General features: G+C 42.7%; 1 protein-coding gene across 1 annotated transcript in view; it reads right to left on the bottom strand.

Moving 5' to 3' along the window:
• Positions 1 to 22,586, bottom strand: part of LOC135519938 (Krueppel-like factor 12) — a 144,208-nt gene that overhangs the window by 50,582 nt on the left and 71,040 nt on the right. Inside the window, exon 3 of the mRNA XM_064945183.1 lies at positions 12,047 to 12,626. Coding sequence (XP_064801255.1) covers positions 12,047 to 12,626 — 580 coding nt within the window. The remainder of the gene's footprint in view (positions 1 to 12,046; positions 12,627 to 22,586) is intronic.

Here is a 22,586-nt window from a genome sequence, read left to right as displayed (position 1 = left end):
AATTGACAACATTTGAGTCAATTGGAGGTGTACCTGTGGATGTATTTCAAGGCCTACTTTCAAACTCAGTGCCTCTTTGCTTGAAATTATGAGAATATCAAAAGAAATCAGCCAAGACCATCTTAACAAAAATTGTAGACCTCCACAAGTCTGGTTCATACCTAGGAGCAATTTCCAAACACCTGAAGGTACCAGGTTAATCTGTACAAACAATAGTACGCAAGTATAAAGACCATGGGACCACGCATCTGTCATACTGCTCAGGAAGGAGAATCATTCTGTCTCCGAGAGATGAACGTACTTTGTTGTGAAAAGTGCAAATCAATCCCAGAACAACCGAAAAGGACCTTGTGAAGATGCTGGAGGAAAAAAGGTACAAAAGTATCTATATCCACAGTAAAATGAGTCCGATATCAACATAACCTGAAAGGCCGCTCAGCAAGGAAGAAGCCAGTGCTCCAAAACCACTGTAAAAAAAAAGCCAGACTACGGTTTGGAACTGCACATGGGGACAAAGATTGTACTTTTTGGAGAAATGTCCTCTCGTCTGATGAAACAGAAATATAACTGAAAAGGGGGAGGCTTGCAAGCCGAAGAACACCATCCCAACCGAGAAGCACGGGGGTGGCAGCATCATGTTATGGGGGTGCTTTGCTGCAAGCGGGACTGGTGCACGTCACAAAACTAGATGGCATCATGAGAGATGAAAGTTAAGTGGATATATTGAAGCAACATCAAGACATCAGTCAGGAAGTTTGGTCACAAGTTTGGTCACAAATGGGTCATCCAAATGGACAATGGCCCCAAGCATACTTCCAAAGTTGTGGCAAAATGGCTTAAGGACAACAAAGTCAAAGTATTGGAGTGGCCATCACAAAGCCCTGCCCAAAATCCTATAGAAAATATGTGGGCAGAACTGAAAAAAAATTGTGTGCGAGCAAGGAGGCCTACAAACCTGACTCCGTTACACCAGCTCTGTCAGGAGGAGTGGGCCAGAATTCACCCATCCCATTGTGGGAAGCTTGTGGAAGGCTACCCGAAACGTTTGACTCAAATGAAACAATTTGAAGGCAATGCTACCAAATACTAATTGAGTGTATGTAAACATTTGACCCACTGGGAATGTGATGGAAGAAAAATAAAATAAAAAAGTATTCTCTCTACTATTATTCTGACGTTTCACATTCTTATAATAAAGTGGTGATCCTGACTGACCTAAAACAGGGAATTTTTACTTGGATTAAATGTCAAGAATTGTGAAAAAACGCATTTAAATGTGTTTGGCTAAGGTATTCGCAAACTTACGACTTTAACTGTACATGGGTGTGCATTCCACTATAGGATAGTGTGACTGAAGTGAAAGGATAGTGCAGTACTTTGGCTTGCTCTGCATTGCTTTTCAAATCAGAAAAACAGTTTGTTGAGATCCTATTGCATAAGTACTACCAAACCCAATGACTCTACATTACAGTTCTAGGTTCTGTCTGTATCACGCATAAAACACACACACACACACACACACACACACACACACACACACACACACACACACACACACACACACACACACACACACACACACACACACACACACACACACACACACAATGCTCTGTGTGCCTCATGTTTTGGCTGTATCACTACAGTGACTGTGTCTGCCCCACCCAAAGCTGACCCCGATTCCACTGATCTCTTCTCACACACTGGGTGGAGCTGTTGATATTGCTGTGTGTGAGTGTTCTCAATGTATACTGCCAGCCATTTTCAATATCGGTCTCCACCCTATTACGCAAGCCTTGTTTTTACTCTCATTCGTCCTCTCTCCTCTTCCAGAGAGCAGACACCCAGTGTTTAAAATGTGTGTATGTGTATGTGTGTGTGTGTGTGTGTGTGTGTGTGTGTGTGTGTGTGTGTGTGTGTGTGTGTGTGTGTGTGTGTGTGTGTGTGTGTGTGTGTGTGTGTGTGTGTGTGTGTGTGTGTGTGTGTGTGTGTGTGTGTGTGTGTGTGTGTATGTGTGTGTGTGTGTGTGTGTATGTGTGTGTGTGTATGTATGTGTGTATGTGTGTGTCTGTGTGTGTGTGTGTGTGAGTGAGAGACAGCAACCTCAGATAAACAAGGTTCTTTGACAAAAAACTGCTCCCCGGTATACAGCTCCAGTCCACTTGACAGAAACACCCAAAGTCACTAGTGGTTTAAACACGCTGACTGTAAAATCACACCCTGTAGTAAGACTGCCTGCTCCAAAACAGAAGGTTCAGGCAGGGCCACACCAGCTAACCACAAACATACAAGCATGCACACAGGCATACATGCACGCACGCACCCACTCATGAACATAAATTACACACAAATGCTCTCTCTCTCTTGCTCTCTTTCCCCCATTTAACCTGAACACATCTCTCCCATCTCTTTATCCCCCCTAAACAAAACAATTAGAATACAAAATTTGTTAAACAGCAGTAACCGTTGCAAGGTATAAACGCTTCGTTTTTTTGTTGTTCAGCATTAAGTCCAGCAGGTGATTAGCACAGCATTACAATTCAGTCATTCAACAGACGATCTTATCGAGAGCATACATTATCATATTTTCTCGCATTGGTCCCCCGTGGGGACCCCACCACCCTGGCGTAGCAAGTTCCATGCTCAACCAACTGAACCACACGAGACCAATAGCATGTTGCGGGTAGCATTGGACCTTTGGGATGGGGGCGGCCAAGGTGGGGCTGGTGGGGCTAATTAGACCAGCTATTGGTTCAGTCCAACTCGGTATGGTGCTACTCTGGTCAGCAGAGGATGGACCAGTGAGTGACTGGTTGGGAGACTTGCTTAAAGTGGAAGATGTTCCTTGTCACCATTTGCTGTCCACGTTGTGCTGTGATCATGGTTCCTTTGATTGCAGTGACTTGGTGTGGGTCTGGATGGAAAGGTGACTGGAATTTGTTGGCAGGTCGCAGCTGTCTGAAGAGCATGAAGTCTCCAATGTCAAGTGGCGAGGCATGACAGAAGCATCTTTCATGATGCTCTTTCATTTTTAGCTTTACCTGTGTGTCTGTCTGTGGCTCTCAGCTTGTTAGGGTCCATGGAAGGAAGGCTGAATTTGTTGATTGAACATAACTGTAACGGGAGGTTTTCCAGTGGAGCAGGGTTCTGTCGCTCTGTTGGCTCTTACAAAATGTCTTTGCTCTTGCTGAATGTCTTTGTGTTGCAGCATAGCAATGCAAAGGGTCTTTTTCAGAGTCTGCATGAATTGTTCCACTTCTGCATTGGCCTGTGGCCAATGTGGTGTTATTCTTCTGTGATTGAATCCCAGGTAGGTAGGGAAAGAGGAAAAACCCTGGGAATTGAAAGGTGGTCCATTGTTACTCTTAACAAATGCAGGGTTGTCAAGGAAGAGAAGATCTTCTCCAGGTTTGGAATGACTGCCATAGCAGATGGATACTGGATACTTTTTCAACTTCTGGAAAACTTCATCCATGAATACAAACAGCAGTGGTGTGTATTCATGGATGCCAAGGGAAGCCGAGCTTCCCCAAATATTTGACTAACATTTTTTTTCCTTCTCTTTGTGTTTTCATAATTTTCCTTAAATTTGCTGAATCTCTCTGACTGGCAAAATCATCCAAGAGAGTGAAACAGCGCCCCTCTGTCTCAGTATGTGTAGCCCATACAAAAATAGTATGACTGTATGATTTGATATATTGATGCCAGCAAGCATTTGGCCTCCCTTGATAAGAAAACCATAAAATCATTTGCCAATCAATGTTGCACTGAGTTCAACTGTGGGTAGTCCTGGCACAGAAGAACCATCCCCCAAGGGAGGCCAGTTTGGATTTGGCTTCACGCAAATCAAATCACATCAAAAGAAAAACATTGTCATTGTCAGAAAAAGGTGTCTGTTTCTGGTCTGTTTGTGTTGTTGTCCTGCATTAGCTAGCTAAATTGGCCCTTTCCTAAGCCAGGGATGGAGATGGGGATTTGTGGTTTTGACTTAATTGTCTATAAAGACCAATGATTACAACAATGATTCTGATCAAACCATAAATTCATATGTTGTAGCCTGAGATGACTGAAGTACAATATGTAGCCTAGTAGGCTCACGCTAACTACCTTGCTAACTTGGTGGGTTCATTATTGCCCATGCCAGGAAAAAAGGCTAGCAAGCATTTTAGCCAGGTAACCTGCGACAACAAAAATTAACAATGTGTACTACGCTATGACAAAGTCATTGACAGTTTTACTGACATGAAAGAGAAGAGGATAGCATTGTCGGTCAACTAGTCTAGGGCACGTATGCACACACACACAGAAATCAGTACCATGGATTGGACTAAATAGTTTTTGGTATCTTTACATTTCTTTTCACTGTACTGGACTAGCCTAGTTTATTTAATGATGTTGAAATGTTTAAGTTGAAATGGTGCTGAAATAGTGGAGGCAGTGCGCCTGTTTTCTTTGTGCTTTAACTCTCAGTGGTTCTAAATTAGTAGTTGTTTAGTAAGTCAGTGATCATCAACAAGATTCAGACGCGGGACGATTTTTTCTTGGGCGGATGTCATAGGGCTGGAACATAATTGCAAATCATTTATAAACTAGAAATTGATCGCAAGAAGCCCAAACAGATATAATATTTGACTAAAACAGAATCATTTCAAACCGTGCTTACATTTGGATACGATCACATATTGTTTTATCTCGCTATTATGATTGCGAATACTTTGGAAAAGTAAAATCACTTTGAGCTGATTTGCTGGTGTTTTTAAAGTCATATATCCCACCAGTAAGGGAACCCTGCTGTACATAATGTAACTGTTGGTTACATGCAATATTTGCTTTGTAGACTTCACCAGAAAGATGGTGGCTCTCCAGTTTTGTGATGAAACAAAAGCATTTTAGGTTGAATTTGGTCTGTCACTGTGTAACTGTTGTCTTTTTGTTATTTCGACCGTATTTCATATCACGGTAGAGTATGAACAAATGGGTTGTAGAGCAAACAATGCCCGGCTCTGTAGCGCTGCTGCTATGACAAGTGTATTTCCCCTGAAAAGCAGATTGGTTGCAGACAGCGTCAGTTCAGATTTTTTAATGTTTAGGCAGTGTAGTTAAGATTGTTAGGTTGGAGATACAGTTGTAATTCGGAAGTTGCCGTACACGTTAGCCAATTACATTTAAACTCAGTTTTTCACAATTCCTGACATTTAATCAGAGTAAAAATTCCCTTTTTAAGGTCAGTTAGGATAACCACTTTATTTTAAGAATGTGAAATGTCAGAATAATAGTAGAGAGAATTATTTCTTTCAGCTGTTATTCCTTTCATCACATTCCCAGTGGGTCAGAAGTTTACATACACTCAATTAATATTTGGTTGCATTGCCTTTAAATTGTTTAACTTGGGTCAAACATTTTGGATTGCCTTCCACAAGCTTCCCACAATAAGTTGGGTGAATTTTGGCACATTAACCCATATTGCCACAACTTTGGAAGTGTGCTTGGGGTCATTGTCCATTTGGAAGACCCAGTTGTGACCAAGTTTTAACTTCCTGACTGATATCTTGAGATGTTGCTTCAATATATCCACATAATTTTCCTCCCTCATGATGCCATCTAGTTTTGTGAAGTGCACCAGTCCCTCCTGCAGCAAAGCACCCCCACGTGATGCTGCCACCCCGTGCGTTACGGTTGGGATGGTGTTCTTCGGCTTGCAAGCACCCCCCTTTTTCCTCCAAACATAATGGTCATTATGGCCAAACAGTTAAATTTGTGTTTCATCAGACCAGAAGACAGTTTTCCAAATAGCGCGATATTTGTCCCCATGTGCAGTTGGAAACCGTAGTCTAGCTTTTTTTATGGTGGATTTGGAGGAGTGTCTTCTTCCTTGCTGAGTAGCCTTTCTGGTTATGTCGATGTAGGACTCGTTTTACTGTGGATTTAGATAATTTTGTACCTATTTCCTCCAGCATCTTCACAAGGTCCTTTGCTGTGGTTCTGAGATTGATGCACTTTTCACACCAAAGTACGTTAATTTCTAGGAGACAAGCGGTTGGACGACTGTGTGGTCCCTTGGTGTTTATATTTGCGTACTATTATTTGTACAGATAAACGTGGTACCATCAGGTGTTTGGAAATTGCTCCCAAGGATGAACCAGACTTGTGGAGGTCTACAATTTTTTTCTGAGGTCTTGGCTGATTTCTTTTGATTTTCCCATAGTGTCAAGCAAAGAGGAACTGAGTTTGGAGGTAGGCTTTGAAATAAATCCACAGGTACACCTCCAATGGACACAAATTATGTAAATTGGCTTTAGAAGCTTCTGATAGGCTATGACATAATTTTCTGGAATTTTCCAAGGTGTTTAAAGGCACAGTCAACTTAGTGTATGGAAACTTCTGACCCTCTGGAATTGTGATACAGTGAATTATAAGTGAAATAATCTATCTGTAAACAATTGTTGGAAAAATTACTTTGATGTCCTAACTGTCTTGCCAAAACTATAGGTTGTTAACAAGAAATTTGTGGAGTGGTTGAAAAATTAGTTTTAATGACTCCAACCTAAGTGTATGTAAACTTCCGACTTCAACTGTAGGTCATCTGTGTGTTCCAGAAGGGTGTGCCATTGTTCTGTTCTAATACCATTGGTTAGTCTGAGTAGACATGGTTCAGACTGTGTTGCTGCTTGGATTTCAGCCAGTGTCATAGCACGTGGAACATTGTGATTGACCACAAAGCGGACATGAGCTTCTGCTAGCTCTGAGGCATGGATGTCATTAGGCCCCTGTTTGAGGACTGAGTGTCTGGAGAAGTTATCTGCTGGGTTGCCAGATCCAGCCTTGTAGACAACAGAGAACGTGAAGTTTTGAAGTTTCAGCAACCATATTTCCATTCTTGGTGGAGGGGAGGACGAGGGTTTGTTGAAAGATACGCACAAGCTGTTTTTTGTCAGTAATCACAGTGAAGGTGTGTCCGATTATGTAGAACTGAAAATGAAGGCAACCCCAGATTATTCCCAGTGCCTCCCTATCCATCTGTGAATATCTTTGCTCCATATATGTGCATATTTCAACCCGAGCCAATCTGGGTTAAGACTGCGCCAAGACCGTGATCCATTTACCTGGATGGTTTGCCTGGGTTCTGCAGTAGGAGTTGCAATGGTTGGATCCACCAGTGTAAAGAGATGGGCTTTCATCATCAGTTTTTTGGGGTATTTTCAGGCACAAGTGAATGTTCAGTTTGTCTGTGGTGCGATCTACTTTTGCCAAATAATTTATTTTCCCACAGTTGTAGCATGTGTGGCCATTTGCAGGGCACTCTCCTTGGTGAGGGAATGAACCGCCACAGTTAAAAGCATGTGCACCGATGTGCAGTAGTGGGTGCAGACCTGGATTGTTGAGCTTGCTGGCCCTTGCGATCTATTCTGGGTAGTACCAGGATGTTTTTCCATTTCCTGTGCTTGTATTTCTGATACTTCATTTATTCAAGCTATTTCCAGGAGCTTTGTGAGAGTCATTATATGGTCCGTGAGAGCATGTCTCCTCAGTTTGTTGGATGAGAAACTTTGAACAATCTGCCTTCTAATTTCTGAGTCAGAATCAGGAAATCATAGGAAGCAGCAAGTGCACGCAGGCAAACATAGTATTCACCAATAATTTCAGTCTCGGATTAAACAGTTTGTCTGAATTTGTAGACCTAAAAATATACATTTGTCATTGGTGAATAACATTATGTCAGTACAGTTTAAGATTTGTCAGACTTATCATCTCCTGTGTCTGGAAGTGTAGAAAAAATATAGAAAAGTTTCTCCCCACAATAGCGGAGTAGCATGGCACGTTCCCATGCATTATATTTGATGTTCAATGCTAACAGGACATTTTTTTAATGTTTCAGCCACTTCTCCCAATTTTTGGCTAATATGTTATTAGATTGATAGCTAGCTGGAAAGGTTTGTGGCATGCTGACATTTCCATAATTGGTCAGAATAAAACTCATGAAAAACAATGTAAGAGTTCAAACTAAATCCACAAAATCCTTGTCGCCATTTGTGGTGTAGCTGTTCTTAATACTAAGAGGGGAATGCTAGTGTAAGGAATATGTAAACCTTGGTCTCATTTATTTTCCTTCTGTCCCGTACTATTACATGTATATCCTATTTCTCTCTGGGTATCACTCCCATAGCCCATAACTAGTGTGCTCTTGTGGCCAAAATCATATTTTTGCATCTACCTATACATTTTGAGAAGTGTTGGTATTTTCACTCATTAAAATTAGCAATTTTAAAAAAGTAATCATAAATGTGTAAAACTTACCCACTTTAAAATGGACATACATAATTTCAAAGCCTACATTATTTTACATTTCAAACTGGACCAAATTTATTCACTTATTTTAAAGAGAAGTGGATTGGGTTTACATAGGCATTTGGCAGGCTTGGAACCAGCTGGCCGCCCGGCAAAACTGAGCAATCGGGGGAGAAGGGCCTTGATCAGGGAGGTGACCAAGAACCCGATGTTCACGCTGACAGAGCTCTATAGTTCTTCTGTGGAGATGGGAGAACCTTCCAGAAGGACAACCATCTCTGCATCACTCCAAGAATCAAGCCTTTATGGTAGAGTGGCCAGAAGGAAGCCACCCTTCAGTAAAAGGCACATGAAAGCCTGCTTGGAGTTTGCCAAAAGGCACCAAAAGGACTCAGACCATGAGAAACAAGATTATCTGGTCTGATGAAACCAAGATGGAACTCTCTGAATGCCAAGCTACAAGTCTGGAGGAAACCTGGCACCATCCATACGGTGAAGCATGGTGGTGGCAGCATCATGCTGTGGGGATGTTTTTCAGAAGCAGGGACTAGGATAATAGTCAGGATCGAGGAAAAGATGAACAGAGCAAAGTACAGCGAGATCCTTGATGAAAACCTGCTCAAGAACACTCAGGACCTCAGACTGGGGTGAAGTTTCATCTTCCAACATGTCAACGACCCTAAATACACAGTCAAGACAACGCAGGAGTGGCTTCGGGACATGTCTCTGAATATCCTTGAGTGGCCCAGCCAGAGCCTGGACATGAACCTGATCAAACATCTCTGGAGAGACCTGAAAATATCTGTGCAGCGACGCTCCCTATTCAATCTGACAGAGCATGAAAGGATCTACAGAGAGGAATGGGACAAACTCCCCAAATACAGGTGTACCAAGCTTCTAGCGTCATACCCAGGAAGACTCGAGGCTGTAATCGCTGCCAAAGGTCCTTCAACAAAGTACTTAGTAAAGGGTCTGAATACTTATGTAAATGTGATATTTCTGTAGTTTTTTTATACATGTGCTAAAAAATCTAATTTGGGGTATTGTGTGTAGATTGATGAGGGGGAAAACAAAGAATAAGGGTGTAATGTAACAAAATGTGGAAAAAGTCAAGAGGTCTGATTCCTTTCCAAAGCACTGTATATACCTGTATATATATATATATATATATATATATATTACACACAGTGCCTTCGGAAAGTATTCAGACCTCTTGACATATATATATATATATATATATATACACACACACACACACACACACGTATATATACAGTGCCAGTCAAACGCTTGGACACACCTACTCATTCAAGGGGTTATCTTTATTTTTACTATTTACTATGAAATAACAGAAGGAATCATGTAGTGTCTAAAAAATTGTTAAACAAAACAAAATATATTTTATTTTTGAGATTCTTAAAAGTAGCCACCCTTTGCCTTGATGTCAGTTTTGCAAGAAACACGAGCAATGGACATTAGACCGGAGGAAATCTGTCCTTTGTGAGATTTTTTTTCCAACCGCCGTGTCTTTGTGAGATGCAGAGTAGGTGAACAGATGATCACTGCATGTGTAGTTCCCACCATGAAGCATGGAGGAGGAAGTGTGATGCCAGGGAGGTGCTTTTCTGGTGACTCAAGGCACACTTAACCAGAATTTAAGGCACACTTAACCAGCATGGCTTCTAGAGCGATACGCCATCCCATCTGGTTTGCGCTTAGAGGGACTATCATTTGTTTTTCAACAGGACAATGACCCAACACACCTCCAGGCTGTGTCAGGGCTAATTGACCAAGAAGGAGAGTGATGGAGTGCTGCATTAGATTACCTGGCCTCCACAATCATCCAACCTCAGCGGCAGGTAGCCAAGTGGTTAGAGTGTTGGACTAGTAACCAAACGTTTGCAAGATTGAATCCCCGAGCTGACAAGGTAAAAATCTGTAATTCAGCCCCTGAACAAGACAGTTAACCCACTGTTCCTATGCCATCATTGAAAATAAGAATTTGTTCTTAACTGACTTGACTAGTAAAATAAAGGAAAAATACAAAAAAAAATCTATTGAGGTGGTTTGGGATGAGTTGGACTGCAGAGTGAAGGAAAAGCAGCCATCAAGTGCTCAGCATATGTGAGAACTCCTTCAAGACCATTGGAAAAGCATTCCAAGTGAAGCTGGTTGAGAGAATGCCCAGAGTGCGCAAAGAGTAGCTACTTTAAAGAATCTAAAATATATGTTGATTTGTTTTACACCTTTTGGTTACTACATGACTCCATATGTATTATTTCATAGTTTTGATGTCTTCACTATTATTCTACAATGTAGAAAATAGTATAACATAAACAAGAACCCTTGAATGAGTAGGTTTGTCCAAACTTTTGACTGGTACTGTATTTGGAGTATTAATCACTGTACAAAAATATAACACGCAACATCTAAAGTGTTGGTCAAATGTTACATGAGCAGAAATAAAATATCCCAGAAATTGTCCACATGCACAAGAAGCTCAGTTCCCTCAAAATCAGTGTACACATTTGATTACATCCCTGTTAGTGAGCTTTTCTCCTTTGCCAAGATAATTCATCCACCTGACAGGTGTGGCATATCAAGAAGCCACTCAAAAACACAATGCCACAGATATCTCAAGTTTTGAGGGAGCATGCAATATGCATGCTGACTGCAGGAATTTCCACCAGAGCTGTTGTCAGAGAATTGCATGCTAATTGCTCGACAATAAGCCGCCTCCAACGTTGTTTTAGAGAATTTGGCAGTACGTCCAACCGGGCTCACAACCGCAGACCCCGTGTAACCAAGCCAGGCAAGGACCTCCACATCCTTCTTCTTCACCTGCGGGATGGTGTGAGACCAGCCACCATTGTTTGGTTTGCACAACCTAAAGTTTCTGAGAGTTTGTGCAGAAATTCTATCTTAGAGAAGCTCATCTGAGTGCTCGTCGTCCCCATCAGGGTCTTGACCTGACTGCTGTTAAGCATAGTAACCCCCTTCAGTGGGCAAATTCTCACCTCCGATGGTCACTGCCACAGCTTGTATAGCTGTTTGCTGTGAACAGTGACCCATAGTGGTGGTGGGTTTTGATATGGGCAGCATAAGCTACGGACAAAGAACACAATTGCATTTTATCATTTGCAATTTGAATGCACAGAGATACCGTGACGAGGTCCTGAGGGCCATTGTCGTGCCATTCATCCGCCGCCATCACCTCATGTTTCAGCATGATAATGCATGGCCCATTGTCACAAGGATCTATACACAAGTCCTGAAAGCTGAGAATATGCCAGTTTTCCCATGACCTGCATACTCACCAGACATGTCACCCATTGAGCATATTTGGAATGATCTGGATGTGTATAACATCGTGATGTAGTGATACAGCCATTGAAGAGGTGTGGGAGAACATTCCAAAGGCCACAATCAACAGCCTGATCAACTCTATGTGAAGGAGATGTATCGCGTTGTATGAGGCAAATGGTGGTCACACCTGATACTGACTGCTTTTTTTATTAACGCCCCTACTTTAAAAAAAGTAATCTGTGACCAACAGATGATTATCTGCATCTCCAGTCATGTGAAATCCATAGATTAGGACCTAATGAATTAATTTCAATTGACTGATTTCCTTATTGGAACTGTAACTCAGTGGTCTTTGACATTTTTGCATGTTGCGTTCATAATTTTGTTCAGTGTATACAGCATATAAAGAGAGAGGGAAAAGACACAGACAGACCAAGCCTGCTTTTTGTCTCACCTTTGCTATGGTGGCTCTTATGATTGTCCAGCAGAGGTAGCATGATGGCATTGTTGTGGAGGCTGGAGGGAGAGCGCACGGCTGTGGTGTACATGAGGGGCAATGACTGTACCACTACAGGGATACGATGCAGGTGGTGGGTCTCCATCTTTCCCCCTACTCCTCCTCCTATTCCCTGTACCCCTCCCAGGTTCAAGGGGCTGGAGGGTGGCGGAGGCACAGGGTGCAGGATGTGCAAAAACTGCTGCTGATGATGATGATGACCCTGGACACCGGCTCCAGGGGCCACCAGGGGCCCGGGTGTGAGCACAGATGAGGCAGATGTGATGACAGACGGAGAGGAGGATGATGATGATAAAGAAGAAATCGAGGACGGAGAGAAAGCGGAAGTAACAGGAGAAGTGGTGGAGGTGATTGATGGGGGGGAGGGGCGTGGTTTGTTGATTGACAGGTCGACAGGCTCGGTCTGCGTCTGGAAATGGGGGTCATGGGAGAGCAGGTCCTCAGGAGGTTCAGATTTGACTTTGCTCAGGAGGAGGGGGACAGCGTCCATCGTGGGGTAGCGGTGTACTTTGGGGGACTAGAGAAGAGAGGAGAGACACAAATCAGATCAATGATTCAACATCTATATTAGTCATGTGATGTTCGTGGCTTTGGTATGCATACCATAAAACTATGCCAAGAGACACACGTTTGATCTTTGGGGGATTGAAACCTGTCCAAAAATCCATGTTCTCTATGATATACATAGAATTATTTGGATTTCTACATACAGCAATACACTGCCTTCAGAAAGTATTCATCCCCATTGACATATTCCACATTTTTTTGTGTTTAGGAATGCACATTTTAGTACATTTTGCTCCCGACGAACCAACTCTCATTAACCGGTCAACAAATGGTTAAATCTTTTCCAAACAGTAAAATGAAGTGGACAACAGAAAATACTATTAGAGATCTGTATATAATGACACAATGCTTATTCTACAGGCAGGAGGCAAGCTTAGTCCCAAAACATGCCCATAGAAATGTATTGAGCTTATTTTGGACAGATTTTGGTGAGTGAAACCTCTCGCTTTGCCTATTCCTCTCTGAGACTATGCATGCACCGGACATTTTTCATGAAGTGCTTAATGGAAACCTGCAACAATAGCAAGCCTATCGTCTTACAGTTCAAAAGTTTACAGCCTATTATTGAACGTGCTACTCCTGTTATGAAGCAGCTAATAAAACGTAATTTTCAAACTTTTGCTGAAATGCAATTCGCGGAAAACACCATTATAAACCTAATGCGAACAGCTGTGACAGAGTTTGAAATTTAGAAAGAGGGGGAACCCTACCCCGATCAACAGACCTGCTCCCCCCACAGCAACTCGCCCAAGCGTCCCCATTTCTCCTTCACCCAAATCCAGATAGCTGATGTTCTGAAAGAGCTGCAACATCTGGACCCCTACAAATCAGCCGGGCTAGACAGTCTGGACCCTCTCGTTCTAAAAATATCTGCCGAAATTGTCGCAACCCCTATTACTAGCTTGTTGAACCTCTCTTTCGTATCGTCTGAGATCCCCAAAGATTGGAAAGCTGCAGCGGTCATCCCCCTTTTCAAAGGGGGAGACACTCTAGACCCAAACTCCTACAGACCTATTTCTATCCTACCCTGCCTTTCTAAGGTCTTCGAAAGCCAAGTTAACTAACAGATTACAAAATTAAATCTAGAATCGGCTTCCTTTTCGCAACAAAGCATCCTTCACTCATGCAGCCAAACACACCTTCATAAAACTGACCATCCTACCGATCCTCGACTTCGACGATGTAATTTACAAAATAGCCGCCAACACTCTACTCAACAAATTGGATGCAGTCTATCACAGTGCTATCCGTTTTGTCAACAAAGCCCTATATACTACCCACCACTGCGACCTGTACACTCTCATTGGCTGGCCCTCGCTTTATACTCGTTGTCAAACCCAGGTCATCTACAAGTCTCTGCTAGGTAAAGCCCCGCCTTATCTCAGCTCACTGGTCACCATAGCAGAACCCACCCGTAGCATGTGCTCAAGCAGATATATCTCTGGTCACCCCCAAAGCCAATTCTTCCTTTGGCCGCCTCTACTTCCAGTTCTTTGCTGCCAATGACTGGAACGAAATCCAAAAATCACTAAAGCTGGAGACTCATATCTCCTTCACTAGCTTTAAGTACCAGCTGTCACAGCAGCTCACAGATGACTGGACTTGTACAAAACCCATCTAATTACCTCATCCCTATACTGTATTCATTTATTTATCTTGCTCCTTTGCACCTCAGTATCTCTACTTGCACATTCATATTCTGCACATCTGCCATTCCTGTGTTAAATTGCTATATTGTAATTACTTTGCCAGCATGGCATATTTATTGCCTTACCTCACTTATTTGCACACACTGTACATATACTTTTTCTACTGTATTATTGGCTGTATGTTTGTTTATGTGCAACTCTGTGTTGGTGTTTTTGTCACACTGTTTTGCTCTATCTTGGTCAGGAGTGCATTCCAAGACGTCTTGTCGTGTCGTGTACCTTGTATATATTGTTTTTTTAACATATTTTTCTTCGCATATCTTTTAAAACATTTTGCTAAACCTCAACATCTATATACTCTCCTGCAACCCGCCTCACCCAATGTAGCGTGGATCTGCTTTTTTTTCTAAAGTATTTATATTTACTTCGGATCCGGAACCCCTCAACTGAAGCTAGCCAGCTAACTACCAGCTATCAGTCAGCAAACCATTGCTAGCGGTCATCAGCTAACCTTTAGCTCGGAAAGCTCTCACCAGTTCGAACAACCCGACTCTAACCAGAGCATAACGGACCTATTATTTTTATCCCCGGATTCCCACCGCAAACGGAACATTGTCATCTGGATCTTCACAACTAGCTAACTAGCTAACCGCAACCCCGGATGACTACTCCTGGCTAGCGTTTCCAGCCACTTAGCTTGAAGCCCCGGCCAGAGCTCCTGTGCTACCACCGAAGCATACTCCTGGGCTACAATATCCGGACCCACGACCGGTCTATCGATGTCACCGCATGAAGATGCATAATCAGACTTAACCCCGTTGCAACGTCACCCAAAGGCTAACTTTCTAGCCCTTGCTATCTGCTTGCTTGCTAGTTCGACCTGCTAACTGCTAGCTTTTGCCCCGGCGTACTAACTGTTAGCTTGTTAGCACAGGCCTGCTAACTGTCTGAATCGCCGCATCCCCAGCCAGTCCAACCACTCACTGGACCCATATTTACCTTCAAACTCTTTTCGATTTTTAATTCGATTATACCTTCCGGTAACCTGCCTCACCCAATGTGATACGGAATCACTATTATCTTTAATTTTCAGAACACATTCAAGAACCTCCAGAAGCTAACCAGCTAACTAGCTACAAGCTATTTAGTCACTGTTAGCCAGTTTTTTTAGCCTGGATAATACTCGACAGTCTAGCTTCCCTGTCCCATCCACCGCTGCCCCCTGGACACTGTGATCACTTGCCTACATAGCTGATGCCTGCTGGACTGTCCATGAATCACGGTACTCCATTCTGCTTGTTTATGTTTTATCTTTCGGCCCCAGCCGCACTCAGGCTAGGTGTGTAGTTAATCCGACCCTCTCTGCCTAGTCAATGCCATTTTACCTGCTGTTGTTGTGCTAGCTGACAAGCTGTTGTTGTCTCATCTACTGTTTTAGCTAGCTCTCCCAATCAACACCTGTGATTACTGTATGCCTCGCTGTATGTCTCTCTCAAATGTCAATATGCCTTGTATACTGTTGTTCAGGTTAGTTATCATTGTTTTAGTTTACAATGGAGCCCCTAGTTCCACTCTTCATACCCCTGATACCTCCTTTGTCCCACCTCCCACACATGCGGTGACCTCACCCATTACACCCAGCATGTCCAGAGATACAACCTCTCTTATCATCACCCAGTGCCTGGGCTTACCTCCACTGTATCTGCACCCCACCATACCCCTGTCTGCACATTATGCCCTGAATATATTCTACCATGCCCAGAAATCTGCTCCTTTTATTCTTTGTCCCCAACGCTCTAGGCGACCAGTTTTGATAGCCTTTAGCCGCACCCTCATACTACTCCTCTTCTGTTCCGCGGGTGATGTGGAGGTAAACCCAGGCCCTGAATGTCCCCAGGCACCCTCATTTGTTGACTTCTGTGATCAAAAAGCCTTGGTTTCATGCATGTCAACATCAGAATCCTCCTCCCTAAGTGTGTTTTACTCACTGCTTTAGCACACTCTGCTAACCCTGATGTCCTTGCCGTGTCTGAATCCTGGCTCAGGAAGGCCACCAAAAATTATGAGATTTCCATACCCAACTATAACATTTTCCATCAAGATAGAACTGCCAAAGGGGAAGGAGTTGCAGTCTACTGCAGATACCCAAACAGTTCGAACTACTAATTTTAAAAATGACTCTCTCCAGAAATAAGTCTGTGGCGGACTGCAATAGCATCGAATAGTCCCCGCGATATGCAACTGTTCAGGGAAGTCAGGAACCAACACACAATAAGGCCAGCTTCTTCAGGCATAAATTTGCATCCTGTAGCTCCAACTCCAAATAGTTCTGGGACACTGAAGTCCATGGAGAACAAGAGCACCTCCTCCCAGCTGCCCACTGCACTGAGGCTAGGTAATACGGTCACCACTGATAAATCCATGATTATCGAAAACTTCAACAAGCATTTCTCAATGGCTGGCCATGCCTTCCTCCTGGCTACTCCAACCTCGGCCGACAGCTGACCCCCCCCCCCGCAGCTACTCGCCCAAGCCTCTTCAGGTTCCCCTTTACCTAAATCCAGATAGCAGATGTTCTGAAAGAGCTGCAAAACCAGGATCCGTACAAATCAGCTGGGCTTGACAATCTGGACCCTCTAGTTCTGAAACTATCCGCCGCCATTGTCGCAACCCCTATTACCAGCCTGTTCAACCTCTCTTTCATATCATCTCAGATCCCCAAGGATTGGAAAGCTGCCACAGTCATCCCCCTCTTCAAAGCGGGAGACACCCTGGACCCAAACTGTTACAGACCTATATCCACCCTGCCCTGCCTTTCTAAGGTCTTCGAAAGCCAAGTCAACAAACAGGTCACTGACCATCTCGAATCCCACCGTACCTTCTCCGCTGTGCAATCTGGTTTCTGAGCCGGTCACGGGTGCACCTCAGCCACGCTCAAGGTACTAAACGATATCATAACTGCCATCGATAAAAGACAGTACTGTGCAGCCGTCTTCATCGACCTTGCCAAGGCTTTCGACTTTCGATTTTTCTGATGACTGCCTTTCCTGGTTCACCAACTACTTTGCAGGGACAAATCGGAGGGCATGCTGTCCGGTCCTCTGGCAGTCTCTATGGGGGTGCCACAGGGTTCAATTCTCGGGCCGACTCTTTTCTCTGTGTATATAAATGATGTTGCTCTTGCTGCGGGCGATTCCCCTGATCCACCTCTACGCAGACGACACCATTCTGTATACTTCCGGCCTGTCCTTGGACACTGTGCTATCTAACCTCCAAACGAGTTTCAATGCCATAAAACACTCCTTCCGTGGCCTCCAACTGCTCATAAATGCTAGTAAAACCAAATGCATGCTTTTCAACCGTTCGCTGCCTGCACCCGCACGCCCGACTAGCATCACCACCCTGGATGGTTCCGACCTTGAATATGTGGAAATCTGTAAGTACCTAGGTGTCTGGCTAGACTGCAAACTCTCCTTCCAGACTCATATCAAACATCTCCAATCTAAAATCAAATCTAGAGTCGGCTTTCTATTCCGCAACGCAGCCTCCTTCACTCACGCCGCCAAACTTACCCTAGTAAAACTGACTATCCTACCGATCCTCGACTTCGGCGTTATCATCTACAAAATAGCTTCCAACACTCTACTCAGCAAACTGGATGCAGTTTATCACAGTGCCATCCGTTTTGTTACTAAAGCACCTTATACCACCCACCACTGCGACCTGTATGCTCTAGTCGGCTGGCCCTCACTACATATTCGTTGCCAGACCCACTGGCTCCAGGTCATCTACAAGTCCATGCTAGGTAAAGCTCCTCCTTATCTCAGTTCACTGGTCACGATGGCAACACCCACCCGTAGCACGCGCTCCAGCAGGTGTATCTCACTGATCATCCCTAAAGCCAACACCTCATTTGGCCGCCTTTCGTTCCAGTTCTCTGCTGCCTGTGACTGGAACGAATTTCAAAAATTGCTGAAGTTGGAGACTTTTATCTCCCTCACCAACTTCAAACATCTGCTATCTGAGCAGCTAACCAATCGCTGCAGCTGTACATAGTCTATCGGTAAATAGCCCACCCAATTTTACCTACCTCATCCCAATACTGTTTTTATTTATTTACTTTTCTGCTCTTTTGCACACCAATATCTCTACCTGTACATGACCATCTGATCATTTATCACTCGTGTTAATCTGCAAAATTGTAATTATTCGCCTCATGCCTTTTGCACACAATGTATATAGACTCTCTTTTTTTCTACTGTGTTATTGACTTGTTAATTGTTTACTCCATGTGTAACTCTGTGTTGTCTGTTCACACTGCTATGCTTTATCTTGGCCAGGTCGCAGTTGCAAATGAGAACTTGTTCTCAACTAGCCTACCTGGTTAAATAAAGGTGAAATAAAAATAAATAAAAAAGGTTGCAGTTGTAAATGAGAACATGTTCTCAACTGGTCTACCTGCTAAATAAAGGTGATATTTTTTTTTTAATTTAGAAAAATAAAAAAAGTTTGTGGACACCTGCTCAATGAACATCTCAATTTAAACTCATGGGCATTAATATGTGACCCATTTCAGGAAACTAGGCGTATGTCGTCGGTCAATACTTCACAGGAGAAGTTTGAATGTAAACTTTTTTTTAAGTTGGTCAGTGTGTGTAGGTAATCCTGTCTAACACTTATTTTTTATGAATTGTGTAGTAAAACTGCACAAATGTTGCTCATCAGAAGAGGACCGAGTTTTGAAATCAGTAGAATTCGAGTACAATAGCTAACACCTGTCTCCGGATTACATCTTCAAACTAATGACAACTATGGCATCCGTAACAGGAGACGCGTGCATCTATGATGTATAGGATACGATAGTCTAGCTAGCTACATTTTCAAACATGACACGTTTCTAATTTAACAGAAAGCGGTTTAATTTCAAATGAATGTGTACTGTTAGCTAGCTAACGTTAGCTGGTTGGCTCGCTTGCTAACGTTACGTGTGTGATCTTATTGTTTCTATATCAGAGCCATTTGCTTGTCTAGCTGTAGCCTAATGTTAGCTAGCTAATATTGATCCTGGTTGGTTAGCTACCTGCAGATTCATGCAGGGTAGTAACATGAGTTGGGATAATGGTTCATTGTGAAGCCGGGTTCAATATGTCTTAACAAAAGACTCCACTATGCAAGTAACCATTTGGGGTGTGTTCGTAAATTTAATCTGGCCATCTACTCTGATTTCAGAGCACTCTTGCCTGAGTGTGCCGGAGCGCAGAACAATGGATGAACTTATGAATGCTCAACACCCGTTGGCATTGGCCAGTGTCAGTAAAAAATAATAATTAAATTGTTTGCTAGCAGCACAGTTACAGTCACCAATGCCCTGGATAACATGAAAACTGCCTAACCAGCTCTGCTCGGTTGAGTAAAATGGTCAGAGTTTGGGTGGGGGCTAAAGCTTCAGTATGTGTGAATGATGCTGAATGGGTGTAGACAAAGAAGAGCTCTCCAGTAGGTACCAAAACATTCAAAGGCCCTTTTTTCAAAGTGATATTACAAGTTGATCAACTTTCAAAGCAGAATTACTTTCCTTTTGTTCCTCAATTTGCCGTAAATATGATGTCATAGACAGATATCTCTTCTCTCTCTTTACTGGCATTTGTTACTTTCTCTCACTGCCCTGGCTCTTATCGTGTCTTATTGTGATTTTCTCTCATTCTCTCTTCTGGACCCTCTTTCTCCTGACTATTTCCAACCCCCCATTCTCTCCCCCTCTTTCTCCACCTTTCCCTCTCACCTAGCATTTGTCTCTCTCCCTCCTGGTTTCTATACCTCCCACAGCAAAACAGCTTTATTTGCTCCTATCATATCTCTCCTAAAGCTCCTTTTGTGATGGTGGAAAAATAACATATGGGCCCAATATTTCTCTCTCTCTGCTCTTTCTACACTCTCTGCTCTCTTCTCTCTTCTCACTCTCTGCTCTCTTCTCTGCTCTGCTCTCTCTCTCTCTCTCTCTCTCTCGCTCAGCCCTCTTAAGGCCAATGCTGGTGGTTCAGTGTCCCTCCACCCACCCCATACTCAACACATCCCAGGCCTCTAAGCCCCGCTGTTTTGTTGGTCCAGAAACAATCCATAACACTTTATCTTAACGTAACTATCCAGGACATACCGCTGCTGTCCATATCCAGCCTGCTGCTGTCAATAGACAAGACTCTCTGAATGTGGCTGCATAAAAGTCACTCTTTGGAGCCATGAAGTAAATCTACCAAAAAAACATGTGCCTGAATAATTTTGATAGTCATTTATAAAATCCATAGCTGCAAACTATCCATTGTAATTATCAGTCACCTGTTACAAATAAGGTTGCACTTTACTGCTCTAACCTAGTGGTTAGAGCATTGGGCCAGTAACCAAAAGTTTGCTGGATCGAATCCCAGAGCTGACAAGGTAAAAAATATGTTGTTCTGCCCCTGAACAAGGCAGTTAACCCACAGTTCCCCGGGCACCAAAGACGTGGATGTCGATTTACGGCAGCCTCCCGCACCTCTCTGATTCAGTGAAGTTGGGTTAAATGCAGAAGACACATTTCAGTTTAAGGCATTCAGATGTACAACTGACCCCTTTCCCTTAAGTATTCATAGAACCTTTATAACAGCTATAGAACACATAACATTTGTAATTTAAAGTTATCAATAATTATGATCAACGGCAAATGATGCAGGTGTTAAAAGGGCTTTATGAATGCAAACAGGACAACAGTAAAAAATTACCTCAAATTAGGCTTTGTGTGAATAACATAGTCGTATAGAAGTATACTTGGTTACACTGTATAATAACTTGAACAATGAACAAGCTATTATAAATGCTATTTTATTATGTTCATAATTAATCCATTTGTTCCCAAATTTTTCCTGGACATGCCACTATGCAAATCTCATGCCATTAGTAACCCTAACATGTAATCCCTATTACTTTTTAAAAAATATAAAAGATTATGTATGACCGGTGAACATACAGTGCTCTGCCTATAATAAAATTAACAGAAATTCCTATTCCTCAGCCCCAATATCTATATGCACACATAAACATGTAAACCCAATTACCCCGATGCCCTAACCCTAACACCCACACCCTAATATGGACCAAATCAAGTACCAGTGCACTCGTACCCTAACACTAAATGCCCTATTCCTTTGCCAATAGACCTCCTCCAAGTTCCTTGCCTATCTCAGTCCTGATTTCCTTAGGCCTGTATCCCTCAAGTCACCAACGGTAACCTGTTTCCAGCTATTCTCTGCACACCCCAACCCTGTTAAATGCATATCCTAGTCCTGTGATCTCTGACCTGTATACACGTATACTTTCATAGATAAACTCATAGTACAGTAGTATAACACATGTGCCCCAGACCTATTCATTTTTTTCTGACCACAGACTTGCCAGAAAGGATTTTAATTGCCAATATACATCCATTTATGACCCATTACCTGTATGAGTCTTGTGCACCCATACTCCCCATTACTCATATCAACAAGGTAAATCCATGACCACTCATATAAAACAGGTGCCCAGTACCCAAGCCTCAAAATTCAGACAAACCAGGTCTACACTTGTACTTCAGCGAAAGTCAGCTGCAAGTCAAAGCCAATATTGATACAAAATAAAAATAAAATAGTATTCACCCCCTTGGCATTTTTCCTATTTTGTTGCCTTACAACCTGCATTTAAAATAGATTGTTGGGGTGTTTGTATCATTTGATTTGCACAACATGCCTACAGCTTTGAAGATGCAAGATATTTTTTTTTTGTGAAACAAACAAAAAAACATGAGCGTGCATAACTATTCACCCCCCCCAAAGAGTAACCTTTTGCAGCAATTACAGCTGCAAGTCTCTTGGAGTATTTCTATAAGCTTTGCACATCCAGCCACTGGGATTTTTGCCCATTCTTCAAGGCAAAACAGCTCCAGCACCTTCAAGTTCAAGTTATATTTTTTTAGAATTTTTTTAAACAAGTATTTTTTTTCCATTTCGCTTCACCAATTGCCATTCCAAGACATTTAAATGTTTCCTCTTAACTTCTTAAGGTATCTTAAGGGGGCAGCATTTTCACTTTTGGATAAATAGCGTGCCCATTTTCAACTTCCTGCTACTCATGCCAAGCATATAAGATATGCATATTATTAGTAGATTTGGATAGAAAACACCCTGAAGTATCTAAAACTGTTTGAATCATGTTCTCATTGGCATTCGATGTTTCTTAGGAACTTGTTTTCA

This window comes from Oncorhynchus masou, chromosome 29 (genome assembly GCF_036934945.1).
Source record: "Oncorhynchus masou masou isolate Uvic2021 chromosome 29, UVic_Omas_1.1, whole genome shotgun sequence".
NCBI lineage: Eukaryota > Metazoa > Chordata > Actinopteri > Salmoniformes > Salmonidae > Oncorhynchus > Oncorhynchus masou.
Note: the sequence above shows the minus strand (reverse complement) of the source record. Positions and strands in the feature narration are given on the sequence as shown.